General features: G+C 39.4%; 1 protein-coding gene across 3 annotated transcripts in view; it reads left to right on the top strand.

The window, feature by feature from the left end:
• MME (membrane metalloendopeptidase) overlaps positions 1–4,848 on the top strand; it is a 107,317-nt gene extending 102,469 nt beyond the window's left edge. For all 3 annotated transcript variants that reach the window (XM_065942209.1, XM_065942210.1, XM_065942208.1), the window contains exon 23: positions 3,629–4,848. In XM_065942209.1, coding sequence (XP_065798281.1) covers positions 3,629–3,728 — 100 coding nt within the window. In that variant the 3' untranslated portion in view covers positions 3,729–4,848. The remainder of the gene's footprint in view (positions 1–3,628) is intronic.
• The last annotated feature ends 22,846 nt before the right edge of the window (positions 4,849–27,694 follow it).

Raw genomic sequence — 27,694 nt, 5'->3', positions numbered from 1 at the left:
TCTGAAACCTTCCTATTGTTCTAGTGTGATCACTTTGACCAGGTATCAAGTAAGTTTGTTCATGAACTTTCAAGTGTAAGAAATGACACGTGGGCATTATTCTTATTATTAATCAAATTAATTCAAACTCTACCCTACGCCAGGAGGTGAGAAATTCAGTTTCAGTCATTTTCAGTGTCCTCCTTCTTAGGGTCCTACAGGAATCCAAAGGGATCTCATGAGCCTAGAAATCAAGGAATTACCTCCTTCTCTGGCCTGCCATGGGTGCTGGCATCCTTGCAGTCCTCTCGTCCTATCTGAAGTCAGGTGGCTCCATTTCCTCCCATTGGTCATGGTCAAGCTAGGCAGCAACCACTGCTCTTGATGTTAAGTCTCACTGACAGCCACGGACCATCCTATTCAGGGTCCTCTCTGGACCCTGCTCAGAGAGGCAGACACGTCCTTGTCATTCACACAACCTGCCTTTAATGGGCCTCTCTTCAGGCTTGAGAAGACCTCCCTCTTCAGCCAGTGAACAGATAGATGTAAATTCTTCTGCTCTACCCCTCTCCCCTACCCAGCTTCATGCCGGGAAGATTCCTTTTGATCTTTAATACTGCTCTGAGTGCATGCATGAGAGATCGTTCAGTCGTGTCCGACTCGTTGCAGCCCCATGGGCTGTAGACCACCAGGTTTCTCTGTCCATTGGATTCTCCAGGCAAGAATACTGGAGTGGGTTGCCATGCCTTCCTACAGGGGATCTTCCCAACCCAGAGATCGAACCTGTGTCTCCTGCATCTCTGGAATTGCAGGTGGGTTCTTTACTGTCTGAGCCTCCGGGGTAGTCCCAAGATTGCTCTAGGAGTCCTCAAAAACATACAACCAAAAAAGTTTACATCCTCCCTGAATGGGAAATTTGAGAAGTAACTGATGTGGTGATGGGTTACACATTAGGAAGTAGGACTTGAATGAAATAGGGGGAGGAAATGCTTTCTTTCCCTCCTGTTGGTTCATTGTAACAAATAAACCAAAAACACTGAGCTTTGCTTTTCTTCATAATGTCCTATTACTCTCTACATGTAATCACCGTAACCAGGTGATGGGCTCATTCATTATTTCTGGGCTCATTTATTATTTCTGGAGATCTGCAATAAAAGAGGACTGTGCTAAGCTGTGAGGGAGCAGCAGGGAGCAAAGTATACTCCATATGTTGTCCTCATTGAGATTACAGTGTCGAGAGTATGTCAGGAAGGAAAGAAGGAGGAAAAGAACATCACATTTCATGACAAGTGCTGCGATGGGGCTGGTACAGTGAGAGGGGCTCATGTGGACAGTATTCCAAGAAGGCCTCTAAGATGATGTGTTGAAGCAGGGGCTGAGGGCATGTTAGCCGCGTGGTCAATGGGGAGTTAGCCGCATAGTCACTGGGGAGTAAGTTTGCAGGGAGTGGGGTCGGCAGGCACAGTAGGGCCAGACAAGGGCAAGAGCTTAGCCAGTTTGCATAATGGAAGGTGGATCCATGTAGTTTGAGCCTAATGAGGAATAGGGGGAACAGACCATGAGGAGGCTGGAAGGTAGGCTGGAGCCATCAGGACATTGGAGATGATGGAGAGGAGTTTGGATTTTCTTCAAGTCCCTAGAAGGTTATAAGTAAAAGGATTACTGATTTAAATACTTTTAAAGTTTTATTGGGGCATAGTTGTTTTACAGTGTTGTGCTATTTTCTGCTGTACGGCAAAGTGAATCTGTCATACATATATCCCCTCTTTTTTGGATTTCTTCCCCATTTAGGTCACCACAGAGCTTTAAGTAGAGTTCCCTGTGTTATACACTAGGTTCTCATTAGTCGTCTGTTTTATACATAGTCATGTATACATGTCAATCCTAGTCTCCCCATTCATTTGACCCTCCTTTTCCTGCTTGGTGTCCATAGGTTTGTTCTCTACATCTGTGTCCCTATTTCTGCTTTGCAAATAGATTCATCTGTACCGTTTTTCTAGATTCCCCATATATGCATTAATCTACCATATTTGTTTTTCTCTTTCTGACTTACAACATCACTCTGACTGCTGTGTGGAGAATGGGTTAGCGCGGGAGAGAAATGCTGGGATGTATACAGGTCAAAAAGGAAATGGCAGCCCACTCCAGTATTCTTGCCTGGGAAATCTCATGGACAGAGAATCCTGATGAGCCACAGTCCACGGGTCTCAAAGAGTCAGATACAACTTAGGAACTAAACAGCAACAGTAATGCGATTCATATATCTGCCATGTAGGGAGATCTCAGCAAGTTAGAACATGTTCATAGTCTTCTGACCACTCCAGTCTGCTTGCCTCCTAACCCCACGCCCCCAACCCAAGGTGGCTGAGATGGGATGGTCCCAGTGGAAAAAGAAGGGAAGGAGCTGGTTCATGGTTGATGGGAAAACATCACCTCTCCATCACTGTACTGACCCGTGCGCTTCAAATGCTGCTGGTGCCAATAGTGGGTTGGACAGTGTTGTTTTTACCCATTGGGGTTCAGAGATAAGAGGAAATTGGCATTTTGCCAACCCTTCCCAGTTACTTAGGCTAAATCCAGTTTCTGATATCTATGGTGTTCTTTGAGGGGAAGGGAAAATAATTGTTATCTTCCCTATTAAATCAACAGATACCTATTTAAAGTCTATCATAAAGTTACACTGTGATACCTTTCAAGATATGTTCAGTTCAGTTCCATCGCTCAGTTGTGTCCAACTCTGTGACCCCATGGACTGCAGCACGCCAGGCCTCCCTGTCCATCGCCAACTCGCAGAGTTTACTCAAACCCATATCCATTGAGTCAGTGATGCCATCCAGCCATCTCATCCTCTGTCGTCCCCTTCCCCTCCTTCATTCAATCCTTCCCAGCATCAGGGTCTTTTCCAATGAGTCAGTTCTTCGCATCAGATGTCCAAAGTACTGGAGTTTCAGGTTCAGCATCAGTCCTTCCAATGAACACCCAGGACTGATCTCCTTTAGGTTGGACTGGTTGGATCTCCTTGCAGTCCAAGGGACTCTCAAGAGTCTTCTCCAATATCACAGTTCAAAAGCATCAATTCTTCGGCAAATAGCTTTCTTTATGGTCCAACTCTCACATTCAAACATGGCTACTGGGAAAACCATAGCCTTGACAGACCTTTGTTGACAAAGTAATGTCTCTGCTTTTTAAGATATCATAATTTTATTCTTTGACCAGATTCTTCTTAAAATAACTGCACTTCCAAGTTTGAATTATTCATTTATCCTACCACCACATATATAGAGTATTTATAAATTAACTCCTCAAACCAAGCTTAAGATGCAGGTAATATTACACGCATTTTATAGAAAAGGAAACTGAGGCACAGACAGGCTAAATAAAAACATCTCATTACTGGGATTTAGAGCATGTGGTCTGTCTTCAAAATCTGTGCACTTAACCCCTGTAGTTTACCAACTCTCTGTTTAAACATTCTGTTAATGAAAAGGAGTGGGCTCATTATACCAGTTTTTTTGTTTGGTTTTGTTTTAATTTCCTTTTAAACTGAAAGTTCCAAACTCACTCACTTGATCTACATAAATTCTGTAGAGCTCTTACATGGTGTGGACATGAGTATCAAATGCTGATGGTGATTTTTGTTTGTTTCCAGGATTATTGGGACTTTGCAGAACTCTCCTCAGTTTTCAGAAGCCTTCCATTGTCGCAAGAATTCATACATGAATCCAGAAAAGAAATGCCGTGTTTGGTAATCTTCAGAAGAAGTGGTGCAGCCCTTGGCTAAACTTGCCCAAATCACAGAAATGGGGAACTCTATCCGAGAGAGAAGGGGTCAGAGAGGTCACTGATTACCTGGAGGTAGTTCACAGGGGTGAGAGCATGGCAATAAAAATGAAGTTAGGTTATTCTGGAAAAGGCGTGGAGGGAGGAGGGGTCTAATGTCTGTCAAATCACTCATTCTCACTGTGTGAATTATGCTTAATCTCTAGACAGAATATTACCGTTCATTTCAGTTTCCCATATGATCTGCCAATTTGATGTTGTCTCTTGAGGTGGACCGGAATTTCTAATCAAAGGGAAAAAGAGGTAGAATAATTCACTTGGCCCCAAAAGTACAGCAGTAGCGTAAGAGTTAAGAACATGAAGCCTGTGTACCTATTTTTACCTTTTTTTGCAACATTTACACTCCTTCAGAACTCTTCCAAAGAATTCTTATACATATTGGGGCCTTGGGACTCAACATAGTTTTAATCTAATTTTACCAGTCATCAGTTATTCATTCTGAGAGTATTCTAAGCACTCTTAGGGCTAAAATGAATGTCTAAAACTGTTTTTTGCTGTACCTGCTTTCACTGATAATGAGATTCTTGAGACTCCCTGCAATTTTCTAAGCAGTTTCTTGTTCTCTCTCAAAACTTGGTCTTTTTAAGAGATTTGTAGTAATGTATAAATAATAATTTTTATATTTAATTATAACTACATTTATGACTAAATAATTATTATTATAAGTAGCCATTGAATATTGAAGCTTCAGACCAAGATAAATAGTTAATGAACCAACAAGGTCTGTAAAGTGATGTACAGATAAAGATTTGAGACTTTTTAAACTTATAAATCATATTGATGAAAAGCTTTAAGCACAAACTTTGGGTTGAAAACTGCCCCTGGACAGTTGGCTAGAGGTACATAAGAGTTGTGGTTTAAAGATAACATGAGAGTTGTAGTGTATAAGCAGGATTTTCAAAATGAAATCTTCTCTGAGGGTGGCTATGATAAAAGGGCACAACTGCGTTTATGTAGCTCTGCATCTCCTGTCTTTTCAGATTTGTCATGATGGAAATATTTTGATAATAAATTGAAATTGTGAACCCATTATTCACTAAGCTTATTGTGCCAGCCGTTCAGCTTTGGAAGTGCATTTCTGAATAGAAATAAGAGGCTTCTGCATATCCCGTGGGCTTGTTTCTAAAATTCTAACTCACCTAGAGTTCCGGGAGCAGGGATCTCGTCCCTGAGAGCAGTTGAGTTCTTGAGGCTTTTCTGTTCTCTTTTCCTGTCCTGTTGGCTAGTTCAGTTCATTACTTGAGTAGTATTTTACAGAAGAGGTCCAAAATCCTTATTTTTCCTAGTGAAACATGAAAATGGAATATCCAAAATACCAGTGTTGGTTTTCCTACCTCTTGAAAAATGCCTGTTTACATTTTTTAATGGTATTGAAATATATATACCAAAATTTCATAAAGCATAAGCTTACAACTCAGTGAACTTTCTTCAGCTGAACACGTCCTATAGCCTAAGTAACCCTGAGAAACTCAACGTTACTAGTGCCTGAGAAGCCCCTTCTGCAAACTGTCAACTTCACTCTTCCAAGGACAATTGCCTCATCTTTTCCTCCTTTATCACTTCCACTTTTATTGTGAATAAAATACTTATGTGTATATTTCCTTTTAAAAGATGTGAAACTTTCCCAAGTAATATGAATAGTTGGAGTATCCTGCTCTGAAGAGAAAGGCTATCTCTGAATTATTTAATTTTCATGCTGTCAGAACAGCTGAAGAACCAGAACTGAAGAGCAGCTAGTATAGATTATAATAAAGCACTGGACTCTCCCCACTGCCAGCTCTAAAAATCATCAGGCTCCCATCCTTATGAAATCTCTAGTGCCTGGATCTTTTTATCTCTAGAAATAGAAGACTGTCGGATAGACCAAAGTCAGAACACCAGTACCTCCCCACCCCTCACACATGCGGACATCATTCATTGTACGTGGCACTGTGTTGAGTTGTATGGGATGATATGGTCTCCCTTAACTATGCCCAATCACTTGGTATTATCCCATCAGATCAAAGCTGTCTGTAATGGTCTCACATGTAAGTCTAACCATGCTTGAATCCTGGTCAGGAAAAGAGTTCATAAGCTGAGACACTGAGTTGGGGGCTGATGTTACTCAGGAATGAAGATAGGAAAAAGTTCTTGGCAACAACTTTGGTGACGTGCCTGCTCCGTGCTGCACTGTCTGCATAAATTCTAGGAGCAAAGTGGAAAGGATGCTCTCCTGGGAGAGGAGTCCTTTGTGTTCAGGTTCCAGTCCCAAAAATATATAGTGAAAACACATATATTTCATACTATTGCTCTTATCTCTAGCCTCAGTTCCAGCCTCCCCACCTCCTCTCATGTAAACCCTCACAGCATTTATGCCTGGAAAAACATTAAGGCTAAACGGAGCATTTGTCACTGTAATCTTATACTTCCTGCTAGCTTCAAATTGAATCTTTTAAAAATGAATGACAGATGCTATTTGACTTGTATTTTCTTGTTTTCACCACACCTATCTCGAAAAGATACCATAGTTTTCTGATCTGATTTGTTTTCAGAAGTTAAGAAAAAAGGTTGCCAAATGCTATAGAGAATTACAGGTATAATCAGATGACTTAGGCAGAAACCAAAGTGTTTTTGTGCAATGTACCAGAACTGAGACTTGACTTTTGGTAGATCAGGTGAAGAGAGAAGCCGCATGTGACTGGTGTCCAAGGGGCACGTGTTTATTGCATTCTAGTCTTTAACAATGCTGTCTTAATTTCAACTCCTTTGTTTATTTGTTTGGGGGAGGGGGATTGTTTGTTTTTGTATTTCCTCTAAAACAGAAATACTACTAGCATTTTCAACCTCATGGCCAAACTGCTTCTATTTTGTTTGACAAAGCACGTCCTCTAGGTTGTACAAGTGAAGTCTAGCAGAAGAATGGGTGTTGGCTCTTGCTGGAAACAAGGATGGACTCTCAGCTTGGGGAGTGAAGAAAGATGACATCTAGCTGTTATGACTAATTTTTATACTTCTGGCCAAAACTAACAATCATTTTTTCAGGTCACATCTGATTTGACTTTGGTAAATGCACTTGCTGTCATTTCTGACCTGATCATCTCAAATTCTAATGCATCCTGAAAATCTACTCTACATCCAAGAAGGCAAAAATGGATTATCGATTTTGTCAAGTACCTGGATTATTGGTTGAAAGTGAGGTCTCTCAGTCTTGTCCGACTCTTTGCGACCCCATGAGCTGCCAGGCTCCTCTGTCCGTGGGATCTTTCAGGCAAGAATATTGATTACCTTGGTGTTAATCCTTCAATACATATGCTCACCAAGCTCTCTGTTCCCTACAATATGTTGTCAAAGATGCAATGAATGCTAAAATGGTCACCACATCTTTATCCATGATACCAAAGAAAAAAATGAACAGCAGAAAATGTTTAGATTTGTTCAAAGAAAATATGAAAAGGACACAGTGCTGAGTATGCATTATGATTTCAATCATGTTTAAAAGCAGTTGCATAGGAAAAGAGTTGGAATAATATATGCCAGAAATTAGTAGGGAATATCACCAGTTGATGATACTGCAGGTGGTTCTTATTTCCTTTTTTTCTTGCATTTTAAATATTTCTATAATGTGAAAATGGTACATTTTGCCATTTGGAAGAAAGGAGGAAGTATGGAAGCAAAAAATGGAAGGAAAAGAATGATGGGGGTGGGGCGATGACCAAAAAAGAGAAATATAATTCCCCTGGATTTAAGCTATGTTGATTTATTTAAGAAGCTAGTCAGTTTGGTATCTCACTCTACTTAGATCCAAGGAATTCAGTGCAGAAAATCTGAGCCAGGAGCTTCCTTCCCTCATCTTCACCTGCCTTGCCTCACAAGCACACATAAAACAGGCTAGATCTCAGATTTATGAAGTAGCTTCTACACACACTTCCTAACATAGGGCAGGAGATTTTGATGGACTTCCCACTGAATACTTGAAGTGGTTCTGTGAGAACAGAGACGTGCTCTAGGAAGGTCTGCTTGGGTTTTTTTTCCCCCTGAAAATGCTAAAGGACTGATCTGGCCACACTCTCCCGTTGATTTCCCTCCATACGATGCTATCATTTGCCAGACACTGACCAAAGTTAACGATGCAGTCTAGGACTGAAACAGAAGGCAGTAAACTCTACAATGATCAGACTTCAATGCTTTACAAGGGCCTCAGATGCTAATGTGCAGAGATTGAGCAGGAGGAGACACCAGCATACAGCTAATTCCAGGTCAGCCACTGCTTATATTTGACTTTAGTTATAAATGTGAAGTTCAAACTCTAGTTTAGCCAAAACTGGAGATTGTGTTGATCCCATAATCAAATTTGGGATAGTAGGAGTACCAGGTGACTCAGAGTTAAAGAATCTGCCTGTCAATATAGGAGATGTGGGCTTGATCCCTGGGTCAGGAAGATCCCCTGGAGGAGGAAATGGCAACCCACTCCGGTATTCTTACCTGGGAAATCCCATTGACGGAGAAGCCCAGTTGGCTACAGTGAATGGGATCGAAAAGAGTTGGACTTGACTAAGCAACTAAATAACAAGAGTAACTGGGGCTTCTTTCCATGTGGCTTACTTTGTGATTGCCGGTCCGCTTTGCCAAAAGGAAACCTTGCTGGTCAACCGTGACAGTCTCAAAGAGTCTCTGCTTCCTTCCCAGGGGAAGTACAGCCTCTAGCTACAATACACTTGACAAATCCTGGAGAAATCAGTTGGTCCATTTTGGAAACATGCCTACCCTTGTGAATAGGTCATGGGGAAGTGAGGAGGTTGTAGAAGTTATGATCATTGATTCTCTACGGAGTAGGAGAACGGCAGTTTCCCAAAAGAAGAAAAGCACTGTCCCTAGAAGAGAAAGGAAGACACAGATGTCCCAAATGCCAGCTGTACCAGACATTTCTTTAAAACTTTGCAAAATGCCTCAGTTTGGATTATACTGTGCATATTAAATTCTGACTGTGTCAAATGAAGACATGCATTTTACTTAGATTCAATATTTAAGAAACACATTTTCAATAAGAGGCTGGGAAGGAAGAGAATATATTTTATTATGAGTAAGGCCCATGATTTAGGTTGTTTGTATGACGTTTCCATTTACTGTAACTTCCCTGTGAGTTAATGTTAATACTCCTATTTTATAGATGGTGAATTTGAGTTTGAGAGTTTAACTAATTTGCCCAAATTCACAAAGATAGTAAATGACAAGGCCAGGGACCAAATCAAGATATGTTGAAGTCCAAAATCTATATAAATTTACTATCAGTTTTCTATATCACTATAAAATGGATTTTAGTCTATCAATATCAACTCACTTATAGCTAAAATTCCCAAAACATCTCTTTTTTTGAAGTTTAAGTAATTTTATTCATTAGTTTTCATCAGGATTCTATCTTTTGCCATGTCTTGGCAAAACAATGATCTTTTATAGGAAACAATATAGTTTCCAATTTATTACTTTATATAAACTTTGTAATATAACTTTGTTATTTTGAAAAGAATATTTAGTGCTTTAAACAATTATAGCAGTAAACACCTATTGAGCATATGCTATATTTGAGGTACTCTATTAGAAACAAAAATAGGAAAAAAGAAGCAAGACAAAGTGATACTCTTTGGTGGGCACTGCAATTGTCCATCACACACATTCACTTATTCATTGACCAAATGTTGACCACCTTTTATGTGTGATGCAGTATATTGCATATTAAAAAGTCCTTAGAAGATTACCTTCTAGTAGGATCATTAGAAGATAAAAATAAATGAAAATAGCTGGACTTTTAGTACAGACATTAAAATGCACACAAAGACTTATGCAGCTGAATGTGTGATGTGCCAAGAAATACAGAGAAAACACAACTTGATAATTCAGGGGATTTTCCTAGTATGGCAAAGACATTCTGTTAGAAGCAATACGTTGTACTTGACAGGATGAATGGGGTCTTGACAATTGGAAAATGAGATAAAGAATATTGCTATGTGACCCTGGAGTAGGAAATGTCAACCCACTTAAGTATTCTTGCCTGGAAAATTCCATGGACAGAGAGCCTAGTGGGTTACAGTCCATGGGGTCACAGAGTTTGACATGACTGAGCAACTCCGCGCACACACGCCTCATACAAAATAAGGCAACTAAAGTACGTAAGAACCCGATTACTCTAGGTAGCAATGCTAATTCTGGAAGCACACAGCCAGGGGGAGTATGCACTCTGACACAATTGTTCATTATTCACAGCTCCTGACATGTCCTATACCAAGAAAAGGGCTCCCCCCCCAACTATCTTCAACTATTCTCAAAGTCTATTCACCATCATTTTACTTTGAAAGAAGTTCTGTGCATTTCTTGCATTTGCCAGAATTTGTGTGATAGAGATAACATTTGTTTCTATCACTGGGAATTTAGAATACTCCTCATTCCAGTTCTGTTGCTAAATCACTGCATTAAGCCAATAATTTCTCTGCATTTCCTCATCTCAGAATTAAAATCAGTAAAGATCAAGGCCTTTTCTAAACCAGAAGTCAGGCAGATTGAATGTTTTGCAAATCGAACCTTTTGGAGATGGCTAAAGATATTACAGTGCAGAAGAACTAGGTCACAGTGTTGTGGAAAATTTGAATCCAGAGTGCTCCATATAGACCCAGGGACACACAGGGCAAGGACTAGCCAAATGCTGACACAGTAAGTTTCAATTTATTCTTCAAAATGGTCATAATTACACATACCTCTATGGAAAGGTTACCGTACCAGTTGCCAGAAAATTGTATTTTCAACTACACTGAAATTTAATATCTTGATTAAACCTGTAGGTCTTTAAAAACATGAGGGCTTTTGACTTAAAGACTAGAATTTTATTTTTATTTTTACCATATTGTTTGTTCTGTTGCTCTAGGTGAATCGCTTGCTTAATCCCTGTCGAATCATTTTTCTCTCTAGACTCTCTTGGAACAGAAAAGGCAAAAAACGTGCAATCCTTTAAATAGCAAAAGATTTCTTCAACGATAAAAAAAAAAAGCAAAAGCAGCACACTCAAAACAAAATTGAAGTTTTGAGTGAAATGATAATCTGGGGGAAAACAGTTATGCAAGCACCTTTACTTTGCTCGGGAAATGGCATTGGCACAGAAATCTTGGGAAAGCTATTTAACTCCTTTGAAGCTTAATTTGCTCAGAAGTAGAGTGTAAAAATGTAAATGTATTTTTGTCCTGTGATTCTGTGGTAGGCAGAACAATGCCCCTCTCCCCACTCAAAGAGATCCACATCCTAATTTCCAGAACCTGTAAAGATGTGAGGGCATGGGGTAAAGGTGAATTTAAGTTTGCAGATGGAATTAAGGTTGCTGATCAGCTGATCTTAAGGTGAGAGTATCCTGGGTTGTACGGGTAGGTCCAGTGTAATCACTTGGCTTCTTAAAAGAGAAGCTAAAGGTAGAACTCAGAGCCAGGCAATATGAGAAAATGACCAGCTGTAGATGATTGAAGATAAACAAAGAGGGTCATGAGGTAAGGGGTGAAGGCAGCTTCTAGAAGCTGGAAAAGGTGAGGGAGTGGATTCTTTCCTAGCACTTTCAGGAGGGACCGGACAAGCAGGGACCATTTTGGCCCAGGGAGACCACTTTCCGATTTCTGATCTACAGAACTGTAATGTAACGAATTTATGTTGTTTTAAGTCGTAACTTTGTGTTAATTTTTTGCAGCAGCTACAGAAAATGCATGATATAAATATTCGCTATTATCTTCTAATAACAAGATATATACAACTGTAAAAGGTTGGACAACAGATATTTATTATTCTTCACTTATCTGTTATTAGATAGTGAAGTATATGGATACAACACCAGTTTGAGATAACTAGATATGAGTTGCCATTATTCTCAACTAATGTGCGTAGTCATAATTGATTCACTCATGCAAAGAGTCTAACATTGGCCTTTATAAAATAAACATAATCTATCTTATAGAGGTTAGGTGTTTGACACTTAACGAGCCTTGCCTATCACCCACCTCTCATCTCAGCATGCAAACTAATTAACCATGAAGAGGACCTTCCTTGTATAAGCACTAATATGTCAGGAAAATATTTATAGCTTTATCTACTAAAGTAGCTAAAATGTAAATTGTTTAGGCAAAGCTTTGAGAAAATAGAAACCCAGGACTGAAGAAATACTAATAATAAGACAGCCTTGAAATTTTACTGCACTTGGCACATTGCGTTTTCCTGAAGGGTTATTTATAGGTATTATTTTTACCTTAGGCAAGCTAATGAATTGCTATGTTCTCAGAAACCTCTGTACTTCAGCCTCAGAAGTGTGTCGTAAAAAAGATATATTACCCCAGTGCTCAAACATTAAAGAGATAGTTACACTGGCAAATGCTGTTGTCCTTGGTAGCAATGCCAAGCATATTCTTGATTTTTTTCAGGTGCAGTAGCTGTAAGTTTCGTATTTGCATTGCTTAGGGCTTCTTCATTTTAATTTTTTTTAAATTTTTTTCCCTGAGGCTACTTAAGTGCTGTCTGATGACAGACAGCTCTAGGAAGGTAGGCACTGTCTGCTTTTTTGGCGGGTGTCCTCAGCCAGTTGCGCTTAGGTACTCATTCAGTGACTCTGAAATGCAATTTAAGAGCTTAACTTCTACTAGTCAAAGGTTTTGTTTTGTTTTTTCAACTGTGGTAAAATATCTATAACATAAAATTTACCATCTTAACTATTTTTAAGTGTCACAATTTTGTGGTGTTAGGGACATTCACGTTGTCACCACCACCCAACTCCATAACCTTATTATTTTACCAAACTGAGACTACAAAACCATTGAACAATAACTCTCTATTCGTCCCTCCCCTCAGCTCCTGGCAACCTCCATTCTACTTTGTGTCTGTACAGATGTGACTTCTCTCGGTACCTCGTATAAATGAAATATATTTGTTCTAGTTTTCTGGCTGATTTCACATAGTGTAATGTCCTTCAGGTTCATCCATATTGCAGCATGCATTAGAATTTCCTTTCTAAGATTGAGTAATTCATTCTCTCTCTCTCTCTCTCTCTCTCTCTATATATATATATATATATATATATATATATATATATACATATATATATATGCCACATTTTATTAATCCCTTCACATTTCAATGAAAACCTAAGTTGATTCTGCTTTGGCTATTGTATAATGCTGCCAATGAACACGAGTGTGCAAATATCCCTTTGAGACCTTGCTTTCAATTCTTTTGGGTGTATACCCAGTAGCGAAATTGTAGGATCTGTAATTCTGTTTAATTTTCTGATGAACTGCCATACTGTTTTCCTTAGTGGTTACACCATTTTACATTTCTACCAGCTGCACAAGGGTTCCAATTTCTCCACATCCTTGCCAACACTTGTTACTTTCTTCTGTTTTATTTTGGTTTTCACAGTAGCCATCCTTACGGGTGTGAAATAGTATCTCATTGTGGTTTGCACTTGCACTTTAGAAAAACTATTACTGATGTTGAGCATCCTTTCACTTACTTAATGGTTATTTGTATATCTTCTTTGATGAAATGTCTATTCAAATCTCTTGCCCATTTTTTAATCAGGCTGAGTTCTTGTTGAGTAATAGACCCTGTATCTGATACATGGTTTGCAAATATTTTCTCCCATTCCATGAGTTGCCTTTTCACTTTGTTGACACTGTAATTTTTGATGAACAAAAGTTTTTAATTTTTATAAGGCTTATTTTTGTCTATTTTCTTTCACTGCCTGTGCTTTTGGTGTTAAAGAAATCATTGTCAAATCTAACGTCATGAAGCATTTCCCAAATGTGTTTTCCTGAGAGTTTTATTTTTTGTGTTTTTTGTTGGGGTATAGCTGCCTTACAGTGCTGTGATGGTTTCTGCTGTACAAAATGAATCGGCGGGATATATGTAGATGTCTCCTCCCCCTTGGACCGCCCTCTCATACACACCCTCGCCCCACTCTTACAGGTCATCCCTGTGCTATTAGCAGCTTCCCACTGGTGATCTATTTTACACATGGGAATGTATATGTTCATGTGTCCAAATTATGTCTCTCTTCCTACCTGCAAATAGGTTCATCAGTGCCATTTTTCTAGATCCCATATGTATGGTTAATATATGATGTTTGATTTGTTTTCTCTGTTAGAATTGCTTCACTCTGTATGACAGACTCCGGGTCCATCCACGTCTCTACAAATGACCCAATTTCATTCTTTTTTATGACTGATATTCCATTGTATGTACAGACCAGCTCTTCTTTTTCCATCATCTGTTGATGGACATTTAGGTTGCTTCTGTGTGCTCTCTATTGTAAATAGTGCTGCACTGAACATTGGCGTGCGTGCGTCTTTTTGAAAAAATCATTTTCTTGGGATATAGGCCCAGGAGTGGGAGTGCTAGGTCAATATTTATTGAGTTCTGTAGATATCAAAAGTGAATTAGCAAAGCCAAGCCCATTATGTACTGGAGTCGGCACTATCTCACGAGAGCCAATTTTTAAAGTTTCATGGATTTTGCAAGCCAGTTGATGTCATCTTGGTAACTTGATATCAGCTAGCACTGTAAATCTGGAGAAGGCAATGGCACCCCACTCCAGTGCTCTTGCCTGGAGAATCCCAGGGACGGGGGAGCCTGGCGGGCTGCGGTCTATGGGGTCGCACAGAGTAAGACACGACTGAAGCGACTTAGCAGCTGCGGTAACACTATAAATCAGGATTGGCTGGTTGGTTCACTGGTTGATTTTCCCAGGGAGCCAGGTATTCAGAACTCACTAGCACACCACTGACCATGAACAATGGCGAATCACAACCTAGTAAGTAAAACCTGGGTGACCATCTAAAGGCCAACAGACTTTAGCGGACTTCTTATATGTCTTAGATACAGTAGATGTGTATGGTTGTAACTTTTTTCACAAATGTCTGTAATTATTTTGTTGTATCATATTACAACAATTTTCCAATAGATGAAAGTAAAGTATCTTGAAGTACTTTTTTCTAATTCACCCAATTGCAATATGTAAGGTAATGGTAATTTAATTAAATCAGAGTAATTGTGATGTTGGATTTAACCTGATACAAATGAGACTACATCTATTTGCAAAGGCTTTGGGAAGATGCATCATTGAACTAGGTTTTAAAGATGGAGACACTTGCCTCAGGACAAGTAGCAGGCCAGGAATTCCAAGAGAAGAGGACAACCTGGGACCAGGTTGGTAATTGTGACAGTTTTTCAAAGAGTCAGTTGGTTTGTCTCAAACTAACCAGAAGAAAATTCACTTCTCAAGATATTTTGTGGTCTAATTGTTGGGATCTAGAATTCCAAACCAAGAAATTTAAATTTTGGAAGTCCATTTGACTTTTTAAAGCCTGATTTTTCTGCCCAAAATGGAATTGTACTAACATGAAACTAGAGACCTAGGGAACAATGTGAAAATTCATGTCTGTTTTATTCTCCATTGTACCTTCAGGGCTTGGCATAGCACCCAGTTCATCACAGCACTCTTTTCTTTCTTTCTTTTTTTTTTTTTTTTTCTATTTAGGGATCATGATCTGAGTTTATGCCATTATCCTTAATCTTTCTACCATGAAATGCACTTGTTAAAACATCTTTAATACATCACAACTAAGCCAATCTCAAATCATTTCATAAGCCAGTTTATAAAGTGACTTTACATTCTTCCCTCTGGTGAGATATTTTGCCAAATAAAATTAAGAGGTTGAAGTTAAGAGGCAAGACTAATGATAGGCAGACATCATTAGAGTAGAAAATTCTATTCTACGAAGATTAGAAGAAAGGAAATTGCTTAATAGTGTGGTTTCCATTTTGTCATTAGAGCCTTGAATCAGAAGCAGCAAATGCCCAGAGTGGCCAAGGTAACAGAAGAAGCAATGAAATTAAATGAAATGGGAGATACTTTAGTGAAGAGGATCATTAATTTCAGCCTCAGGATGCTTATTCCTTGAATGAAAAGTGTGCCAGGCTAGAGCCCTTTCCTCCTCTGAGAGGCTAGACAAATCAGTGAGAAAGGCCAAGGGGGACAAGAAGCAAGGCTTGGAGCTCTACCAGATAAGGCCTCAAGTCGTAGAGCAAATAAATCCAGAACTCTAGCTGTGAGTCCCTATTAATAAAACAGGGAGAGAGGGTAGAGAAAGTGTCACAGTAAATGTCACTAAACAGCCTGTCCCTGTCTTCACTCCCATCCATCGTGTAGGAACAAATTCCCGATTTTCTCAACTTCCTCTCAAATATTTCCGAGAGCCCAATGGGAACCACACACACATTCCATATCAAACCACCTTCAGGATTCTCGACCACTCAAGAATTCCCTCCTCTTTTGCTCCACTTTTCTGCAAAATCTTCTGTTAATGCCAGTTCTTAGGCAGCAGCTCTGCTCCTGTGATCACGGAGGGGTCTCCTGCTCCTGACCCCCACCCAAGGCAGAGCCGCATCCCCACTGCTGCAGCTCTCAGCGTGCTGATGCCAGATGCTGAGGGCACTGTCGTCTGATTGAAGGGCGCTGTCTCTTGATACTGCCAAAGATCCCAGCATGGATCACTACCATGTTACTGACATCTTTGTTCCCATAGCCTATAAAGACTCTTATTTTTATTGGGAAGGAGGGAAATATATATATATATATATATATATATATACATATATATTGAGTGACAGACAATGCACAGTCTCCCTTCTTCCAAACCAAACTTTTGAATTTCTGCTTTCACTTCCCTGAGGATAAATTATTTCCATGAGACTCTTCATTTCACTCTAAACAAATTCCTGCTGAGTTTTCCCCACCCTAGAGGGGACTGACACTCAGCTGATAGGTGCCTGTATGGGCGTCCCATCTGTTTTCCCCTGGCACCCATTCTGATTGATCAATGGCAAGTCTTTTGACTAGTCTCCTGCCTTCAGAAATTCCTAAATTCAAGAGAAAATACATGAAAGCTCATAGAGTAACATGTTAAAAAAGTATTGTAGGAAAGTACATGTTCCATGCCTTCATTCCTTGGAAATTGGAGGAAGTAAAAGACTGCCATATGATAATAAAGGTATTGTTTATTATTTCAGGGGATGTCAATGATTTTCATTTGCAAGGGTATTTACTGTAGAATAGTACAAAATGGGGGCAGGAGGATAGGGGACGACAGAGGCTGAGATGGCTGAATGGCATCACTGACTCCATGGACATGAGTTTGAGTAAACTCCAGGAGTTGGTGATGAATAGGGAGGCCTGGCGTGCTGTGATTCATGGGGTCGCAAAGAGTCGGACACGACTGAACGACTGAACTGAACTGAACTGAGTACGAAATATGACAGATTCTTTCTGAAAGTCAAATGTGGCTGAAAGTCCCAATGTGGTTCAGTTCAGTTCAGTTGCTCAGTCGTGTCCGACTCTGCAACCCCATGAATCGCTGCACGCCAGGCCTCCCTGTCCATCACCAACTCCTGGAGTTTACTCAAACTCATGTCCATCCAGTCGGTGATGCCATCCAGCCATCTCCTCCTCTGTCATCCCCTTCTCCTCTTGATCCCAATCCCTCCCAGCATCAGGGTCTTTTCCAATGAGTCAACTCTTCACATGAGGTGGCCAAAGTATTGGAGTTTCAGCTTCAGCATCAGTCCTTCCAATGAACACCCAGGACTGATCTCCTTTAGAATGGACTGGTTTGATCTCCTTGCAGTCCAAGGGACTCTCAAGAGTCTTCTCCAACACCACAGTTCAAAAGCATCAATTCTTGACACTCAGCTTTCTTCACCGTCCAACTCTCACATCCAGACATGACCACTATAACCATAGCCTTGACTAGACGGACCTTTGTTGGCAAAGTATTGCCTCTGCATTTTAATATGATATCTAGGTTTGTCATAACTTTCCTTTCAAGGAGTAAGCGTCTTTTAATTTCATGGCTGCAGTCACCATCTGCAGTGATTTTGGAGCCCAAAAAATAAAGTCTGACACTGATTCCACTGTTTCCCCATCTATTTCTCATGAAGTGATGGGACCGAATGCCATGATCTTAGTTTTCTGAATGTTGAGCTTTAAGCCAACTTTTTCACTCTCCTCTTTCACTTTCATCAAGGGGCTTTTTAGTTCCTCTTCACTTTCTGCCATAAGGGTGGTATCATCTGCACATCTGAGGTTATTGATATTTCTCCCAGCAATATTGATTCCAGCTTGTGCTTCCTCCAGCCCAGCGTTTCTCTTGATGTACTCTGCATATGAGTTAAACAAGCAGGGTGACAATATACAGCCTTGATGTACTCCTTTTCCTATTTGGAACCAGTCTGTTAGTCCATGTCCAGTTCTAACTGTTGTTTCCTGACCTGCATATAGGTTTCTCAAGAGGTGGGTCAGGTGGTCTGGTATGCCCATCTCTTTCAGAATTTTCCACAGTTTATTGTGATCCACACAGTCAAAGGCTGTGGCATAGTCAATAAAGCAGAAATAGATGTTTTTCTGGAACTCTCTTGCTTTGTCGATGATCCAACGGATGTTGACAATTTGATCTCTGGTTCCTCTGCCTTCTCTAAAACCAGCTTGAACATCTGGAAGTTCACAGTTCACGTATTGCTGAAGCCTGACTTGGAGAATTTTGAGCATTACTTTGCTAGCATGTGAGATGAGTGCAATTGTGCAGTAGTTTGAGCATTCTTTGGCATTGCCTTTCTTTGGGATTGGAATGAAAACTGACTTTTTCCAGTCCTGTGGCCACTGCTGAGTTTTCCAAATTTGCTGGCATATTGAGTGCAGCACTTTCACAGCATCATCTTTCAGGATTTGAAATAGCTTAACTGGAATTCAATCACTAGCTTTGTTTGTAGTGATGCTTTCTAAGGCCCATCTGACTTCACATTCCAGGATGTCTGGCTCTAGGTGAGTGATCACACCATCGTGATTATCTGGGTCGTGAAGATCTTTTTTGTACAGTTCTTCTGTGTATTCTTGCCACCTCTTCTTAGTATCTTCTGCTTCTGTTAGGTCCATACCATTTCTGTCCTGTTACCAATGTGGTTAGTCAGGTAAAAACTGCTGCATCCCTATGTCCCTTCTTCTCCTTCCTTTTCATAGCAGAATACATGTGTTTTGTCTGGACACACAGCTACTGAGATTAAAACCACATTTTCCAACCAGGGGTGGACGTGTGACTGTTTCAGCAAATAGAGTATGAACAGAAGTGATACATTCAACTTTTGCACCATGTAGTTTAGGAAGGAGATTGCTTGCACTCCATGCAGGCTCAAACATACAGATGTGGTGCTGATGAGCTTACTTCCACCTGGGTTGGAAAAGCAGCAAGATTGATAGGGTCTGGGCCCTGGGCAGCCTCACTGTGGGCCTATTCCAGACTAATAACAGAAAAATCAACTCCTGCTTGTTTGAATCAGAGTGTTTTGGGGTGAAGGAGGGGACTCTTCATTACAGCAGTTTAGTCTATGTGCAATCACATGCAAAGAGTCATTATAAAGTCATCTGTCTCTGGAAGGAAACACATACAGTTTCAAATATCTATATCTTAATGACCAGAGAAACTATATGATACAACCTCAGGGACTGTGTAATCAATGTGAAAATAATATCTATTGAGAAAAAAAAGATTGTGGGCTTAAACTTTAGATAAATTATGTTACATACTGCACAACAGTCTGGAAGTCTGCATTTGATATGATGAAATAATTATTCAATATATTAGAGAAATTGTCTGATTTCATCTAAAGCTACTGCTTTATGTTAATTCCCAGGCCATCAGAGTCAAATTAATAACTAACATTTAAAAGACAGTTGGCTGTGTTTAGGCAATTAATATAAGTTATTGTAATAAACAGTCACAAACCTGGAGAGCACAAAGTTCTTCACATGAAATCCTCCAGAGTGGGACGGTTTTACTGGTGACCATTGTCTTACCCATGACCGTTACCTAGCTCCTTTCAGAGTTTTTACCATCATCTTGGAATTCTTTGCCTCTTATCCCCATGTGGATAGTGGGTTGGAGGTTGGGGATGTAAGAGAGGAACTGAGCAGGACACAAAAAATACACTATTACACAGACCTAGAAGTGACAGCCAAAATTTTCACTCATATTTTATTGCAGAGCTAGTCTTGCAGAGCAAGACTGGGAAATGCAGGGAGCTCATCAGTATTTGGACTTCACCATTGGCACAGTGATAAAGAATCCGCCTGCAATTCAGGAGGTGCAAGAGATGCAGGTCTGATCCGTGGGTTGGGAAGATTGCCTGGAGAAGGAAATGGCCACCCGCTCCAGTATTCTTGCCTGGAAAATCCCATGGACGGGGAACCTGGTGGGCCACAGTGCATGAGGCTGCAAAGAGTCGGACCCGACTGAGCACGATGCATAGAAGAATATTCGTGACTATTTTCGTTCTCTTCCGCAGCGGCCATTCTGACTGCTCTGGAAAGCAGCAACTCTAAACATACTGGATATCATCTCTTGTCTCCCTAAACACTCCATCTCCTTCAGCTCTGGGAAGTATGCCCTGAGATGCAGTCTATAACAGTCTATAACAGCCTTAGGAAGGATTTGGAATAGCCCCCATTCTACAACACTGGTCCTAATCTTACAGGAGCTGAGAGGCTGAAATTTGTTTTCACATTCTTTCTTTCGAAAACCTTGATGAAATGCTGAATTACATCTTATTGTTTCCATTAAGTCACCTAGACATGTCCAACTGTGAAACCCCATGGATAGCAGCATGCCAGGCTTCCCTGTCCCTCACCATCTCCTGGAGTTTGCCCACATTCATGCCCATTGAATCAGTGATGCCATCCAACCATCTCATTCTCTGTTGCCGTCTTCTTCTGCCTTCAGTCTTTCCCAGCATCAGGGTCTTTTCCAGTGAGTTGGCTCTTCACATCAGGTGACCAAAGTATTGGAGCTTCAGCCTCATCAGTCCTTCCAATGAGTGTTCAGGGTTGATATCCTTTATGATTGATTGATTTGATCTCCTTATATCCAAGGGGTTCTCAAGAGTCTTCTTCAGCACCACAGTTTGAAAGCATCAATGCTTTTTTCTTTTTATTTTGAGAATTACTTTTATTTTTTTAATTTTTAATTGATGATTGGTTTACAATATTGGTTTGATTTCTGTCATACATCAGTGTGAATTAACCATAGGTGTACATATGTCCCATCCCAAAAGCATCAATTCTTAACTTAGTTCCAACTTAAATTTTTTGGATGGAGGGAGCGCTGCACAAGGTCTTAGTTGCTGAACACAGGATCATTGATCTTCGTTGCAGCACATGGGACTTTAGTTGTAGCAAATGTTAGCCCTTAGTTACAGCATGTAGGATCTAGTTCTCTGATCAGGGATGGAACCTGGACCCCCACATTGGGAGCGCAGAGTCTTAGCCCCTGGACCACCAGGGAAGTCTCCCAACTTAGAATATAATTGACCTTTCCATGTTATACCCATAAACTTGTGGGCAATGATGCACCACTTTAAAAAAAAAAAAAAAATACTGTGTCAGGAGACAAAAGACTTGTGGAGTCCACCAAACTGTGTCCCTAACTGGTTCTGTGGATTTGGGAGAATCCCAGAATCTTACCTGGGTTCTTTCTTCACCTGTGAGAAAATAAGCAAGTAAACCGTTAAAGGCTGGAGAGAAAGGAATTGAAATAAATGATGTCTGTGGCATCTATCACATCTAGTATCCCATGGCTAGCTGATTTTGTTTTTAATTTTTATATAATTTTTAAACATTTCTTTTCATTTACAGTTATTACAAAATATTGGTTATGTTCCTCATTGACAATACATCCCTGAGCCTATTTTACACCCGGCAATATCCACCTCCCACTCCACCACCCCTGTGTTGCCCCCTCCAGCTCCTCCCCCATTGAAAGTGAAAGTAAAGTCACTCGGTCGTGTCCAGCTCTTTGCAACCCCATGGACTTTAGCCCACCAGGCTCCTCCGTCCATGGGATTTTCCAGGCAAGAATACTGGATTGGGCTGCCATTTCCTTCTCCAGGGCCTCCCTGACTGGTAACCACTATTTTGTTCTCTGTATCTGTGAGTCTGCTTCTTTGTGTTATGTTCACTAATTTGTTGTATTTTTCAGATTACACATATAAGTGATATCATAAGTATTTATCTTTCTCTGATTTATTTCATTTAGCATAATGTCCTCCAAGTCCATCCATATTCCTGTAAATGGCAAAACTGTATTCTTTTCTGTGGCTGGATAGCATTTATTGTATATAAATACCACATCTTTATCTGTTCATCTGTTGATGGATATTTTGGTTGCTTTCTTGTCTTGGTTCTTGTAAATAGTGCTACCGTGAACACTAGTGTGCATATATCTATTCAAATTATGGTTTTCTCCAGATATATGTCCAGGAGTGGGACTGCTGTATAATAGGGCAGCTATTTTTACTTTTTGAAGGACCCTCCATACTGTTCTCCATAGTAGCTATACCAATTTACATTCCCACTAACAGTGTAGGAAGATTCCCTTTTCTCCACACTCTTTTCAGCATTTATTGTTTGTAAACTTTTTGATGATGGCCATTCTGATCAATATGAAGTGATACCTCACTGAAGCTTTGATTTGCATTTCTCTAATAATGAACAATGTTGAACATCTTTTTATGTGTTTTTTGGCCATTGGTATGTCTTTTTGGAGAAATGTCTATTTAGATCTTCTGCCTGCTTTCTGATTGGGTTTTTTTTTTTTTTTTTTTTTTGAGCTGCATAAGCAGTTTGTATATTTTGGAGATTTATCCCTTGTTGGCCACTTTATTTGCAAATATATTCTCCCATTCTGTGGGTTGTCTTTTTGTTTTGTTTATGATTTCCTTTAATGTGCAAAAGTTTTTAATTAGGTCCCATTTGTTTATTTTTGATTTTATTTTTGTTACTATAGGAGGTGTATCCAAAAAGATATTAGTGTGATTTAAGTCAAAGAGTGTTCTGCCTATGTTTTCCTCTAGGAGTTTTATAATAGTTGGCTTTAAATTTTGAGTTTATGTTTGTATATGGTATTAGAGAATGTTCTAATTTCATTCTTTTACAGGTAGCTGTCAGTTTTTCCAACACCACTTATTGAAGAGATTGTCTTTTCTCGGTTGAATTTTCTTGCCTCCTCTGTTGCAGATTAATTGACCATAGGTGTTTGGGTTTATTTCCAGGCTTTCTATCCTGTTCTCCTGATCTGTAAATCTGTCTCTGTGCCAGTATCACACTGTTCTGACTCCATAGTCTGAAGTCAAGGAGCATGATTCCTCAGGCTCTCTTCTTTCCTGGGATTGTTTTGACTATTCAGGGTCTTTTATGTTTCCATGCAAAATTTAAAATTATTTGTTCCAGTTCTGTGAAAAATTGGTAATTTGATAGTGATTGTATTAAATCTTGACATGGAACAACTGATTCCAATTCGGGAAAGGAGTACGTAAAGGCTGTATATTGTCACCCTGCTTATTTAACTTATATGCAGAGTACATCATGAGAAGTGCTGGGCTGGAGGACGCATAAGCTGGAATCAAGATTGCTAGGAGAAATATCAATAACCTCAGATATCCAGATGACACCACCCTTGTGGCAGAAAGCACAAGAACTAAAGAGCCTCTTGATGAAAGTGAAAGAGGAGAGTGAAAAGGTTGACTTAAAACTCAACATTCAGAAAACTAAGATCGTGGCATGTGATCCCATAATAAATGGGGAAACAGTGGAAACAGCGACTTTATTTTGGGGGGCTCCTAAATCACTGCAGATAGTGACTGCAGCCATGAAATTAAAAGATGCTTGCTCCTTGGAAGAAAAGCTATAACCAACCTAGACAGCATGTTAAAAAGCAGAGACATCACTTTACCATCAAAGGTCTGTCTAGTCAATCTATGATTTTTCCAGTAGTCATGTATGGATGTGAGAGTTGGACACTAAAGAAAGCTGATCACTGAAGCATTGATGCTTTTGAACTGTGGTGTTGGAGAAGACTCTTGAGAGTCCCTTGGACTGCAAGATCAAACCAGTCAGTCCTAAAGGAAATCAGTCCTGAATATTCATTGGCAGGACTGATGCTAAAGCTGAAGCTCGAATACTTTGGCCACCTGATGCGAAGAATTGACTCATTTGAAAAGACCTTGATGCTGGGAAAGATTGAAGCCAGGAGGAGAAGGGGATTACAGAGGGTGAGATGGTTGGATGGCATCACTGACTCCATGGTCGTGAGTTTGAGCAAGCTCCAGGAGATGATGATGGACAGGTAAACCTGGCGTGCTGCAGTCCATGGGGTCACAAAGAGCCGGACACGACTGAGCGACTGAACAGAACTGTATTAAATCTGTAGCTTGCCTTTGGTAGTATAGTCCTTTTGACAATAGTTATTCTTCCAATCCAAGTACCCCGGGTAGATTTCCATCTGTTTGTGTCATCTTTGATTTCTTTCATCAGTATCTTACAGTTGTTGGAGTCCACATCCTATGCTCCTTAGGTAGGTTTATTCCTAGCTTCTTTATTCTTTTTAGTGTGGTGGTAAGTGGGATTATTTTACTTAATTTCCCTTTCTGATCTTTTATTAGTATATAAAAATGCAACAGTTTTCTGTATATTAATTTTATATCCTATGGCTTTAATGAATCCTTTGATGAGCTCTAGTAATTTTCTGGTAGCATCTTTAGGATTTTCTATGGGTAGTATTGTGTCATCTGCAAATAGTAACAGTATTACTTTTTTTTCCAATTTGAAACTCTTTTATATCTTTTTCTTCTCTAATTGTTGTGGATAGGACTTCCAAAACTATTTTGAATAAAAGTGGTGAGAGTGGACATCCTTGTCTTGTTCCTGATCATAGAGGAAATGCTTTTAGTTTCTCACCATTGAGTATGATGTTAGCTGTTGGTTTGGTGTATATGCCCTTATTATGTTAAGGTAGATTCTCTCTAAGTGCACTTTCTGGAGAGTTTTTGTTTTTTTTATATCATAAGTGGATGTTGAATTTTATCAAAAGCTTTTTCTGCAACTACTGATATGATCATATGGTTTTTATTCTTCAATTTATTAACATGGTATATCACACTGATTAATCTGCAGATATTGAAAAATCCTTGCATCCCTGGGAGAAATACCACTTGATCATAGTATATGATCTTTTATTGTATTGTTGGATTTGGCTTGATACTATTCTATTGAGAATTATTGTGTCTATGCTTATCAGTAATACTGACCTGAATTTTCTTATTTTGTGGTATCTTTGGTTCTGGTATCAAGGTGATAGTGGCCTCATAGAATGACTTTGGAAGCGTTCCTTTCCTCTTCAATTTTTTGGAATAGTTTCAGAAAGGTTGATGTTAACTCTTCTCTGAGTGTGTGATAGAATTCTCCTGTGAGGCCATCTGTTCTGGACTTTTGTTTTTAATCATAGTTTCAATTTCAGTACTTATAATTGGTCTGCTCATATTTTCTGTTTCTTCCTGGTTCAATCTTGGGAGATTGTACCTTTCTAGGAATTTGTCCATTTCTACTAGGTTGTCCATTTTATTGCCATGTAGTTACATATAGTAGTCTCTTATGGTCCTTTGTGTTTCTGTGGAGGAGTTGCCTGTAACTTCTCCTTTTTCATTTCTAATTTTTTGATTTGGGCTCTCTCCCTTTTTTACTTGATGAGTCTAGCTAGAGGTTTATCACTTTTGTTTATCTTTTCAAAGAACCGGCTTTTGGTTTCATTCATCTTTTCTACTGTTTTCTTAGTCTCTATTACATTTATTTCTGCTCAAATCTTTATGATTTTTTCCTTCTACTAACTTTGGGTTTTGTTTGTTCTTATTTCCCTTGTTGCTTTTAGTGTAAGGTTAGGTTGTTTGAGATTTTTCTTGTTCCCTGAGATAAGCTTGTATCATTATAAACTTCCCCCTTAGAACTACTTCTGCTGCATCCCAGAGATTTTGGAATATTGTGTTTTCATTTGTCTGCAGATACTTTTTTATTTCCTCTTTCATTTCTTCAGCAATCTATTGCTTGTTTTGTTGTGTGTTGTTCAGCCTCCATGTGATTATGAGTTTTGTATTTTTTTCTCTTAAAGTTGATTTCTAATCTCACAGCATTGTGGCTAGAAAAGATGCTTGATATAACTTTAATTTTCTAAAACTTACTGAGGCTTGCTTGCTTCTCTGGTGGCTCAGCAGTAAAGAATCTGCCTGTAATGAAGGTGTTGCAGGCAGCGTGATTTCAATCCCTGGATTGGGAAGATTCCCTGGAGGAGGGCATGGCAATTCACTCCAGTATTCTTGCCCAGAGAATCCTTTGGACAAAGGAGCCTGGCAGGCTACAGTCCATAGGTTTGCAAAGAATTGGATATTACTGAAGCAACTTAGCACACACACATGTAATGTATCCTAGAGAATGTCCCATGTGCACTAGAAAACAATGTGTATTCTGCTGCTTTCAGACATGGATCACTAATTTTAAATTTAATGTCTGCCCTAGAAACTAAGGCATTTAACAGCTTTCTAGACCTTGGGTATTTTAACTTTTTGCTTCATCCTACTTCATACCAAACATATTGAAATGTACTCAGATTTTACATGAAATATAAATTATATGTATCTGTACATGTGCTTCATATTTTTGAGTCAATAACATTTTTAGTTTTAAAATATTTCTTTTTACTTAGTACTACAGGCATGTAGGTCTTAACGATACATAGAGCCTCCAAAGAACTATTCTTCAGATTCTCACAAAATGCATTTCAGTTTGACTTGATGGGTCCCAGCATGGAGAGCTGCTCCAAAATGGAACATATATTAAAATACTCTATTCTTAAGAAATAATAGCCACACAAGTTACTACATTCACTAGGAAAATCAAAGGAACTGGAATAAGTAAGGATTGGCAGAAAAGGTAGCCCACCAAAGTGAAGAGACTCAGAGCTATTCAAGCAATGTGGGTCAGCAGTTTGATGGCTCTTATATGGTCTCAGAATATGACTGTGGGAAGAAGTTAGCTGTATTTTAAGTGTCTAAGATTTGAAAGGGAATTTTTTGTGAAACATTACAGAAGTTGAGGTACAAAAAAATGAGAAGTAGTCACCTTAAAAATTGCAAGGGTTATCAGACTAATTGGGCTATAATCCAAAGAACTTCAGTGGGTTGAACCCTTCCTACAAAAGTTTAGGCAGTTAGCTCACTCAATATTTTGTGCAGCTTCCATGAGTCCAAAGAATTATTGCTAAAGACTAGATCTGCTCTTTAACCTAGCAGGGCAATCCAGGTAGAGATGCTACATAAGGATTTTTTGGAAAGAACAAGACCTTTTCAAAAGGACTTTCTGCCCAGGGATCTTCAGTCCCTGAACAGAGGTCAGGAAATTGCATGGCCTATAAACCCAGACTCAGCTCAGTCAGAAGAGTTCCCCATTATACTGCTCATTTACTAGGGTTCCAGCTCTTCCTTGATAAAGTCATCGAGCCAATGAGACAATCTGAGCTGGTGAAGACTTCGTCAACCCAAGAAATTCTTAATAACACCAAGTCAAAATAAAACAACATTTTGATCACACAGACTTTCAAAATGTTTGTTACCACAGGTTGACCTGGTGACCAATAAGCTTACTTGTCACTTGAGTCTGCAGAAGGAAGACAGGAAATGCTTCTTTCTTGAAAACTAATAAAACTGAATATTTATGCAATAATGTCTGCAAGATACCAACTTTAATAAGAAAGATATAACTAACATAATAATCTCTTTGTTGTAATGCCTGTGGCTTATGTATCATGTAGAAGAAATAAAGAATTACTTTGCATTCCTAGACTTTATCATTATGAAATAACTATTTTTTAATCCAAAATTGCAAATAAAATTATGTAAAACCAGTAGTAAAAAATTAGTGAAAGATATTTCAAAACTATGGTTCATTTTGAAATCA

This window comes from Muntiacus reevesi, chromosome 8 (genome assembly GCF_963930625.1).
Source record: "Muntiacus reevesi chromosome 8, mMunRee1.1, whole genome shotgun sequence".
Taxonomy (NCBI): Eukaryota; Metazoa; Chordata; class Mammalia; order Artiodactyla; family Cervidae; genus Muntiacus; species Muntiacus reevesi.
This window is presented reverse-complemented; position numbering and strand designations above follow the sequence as displayed.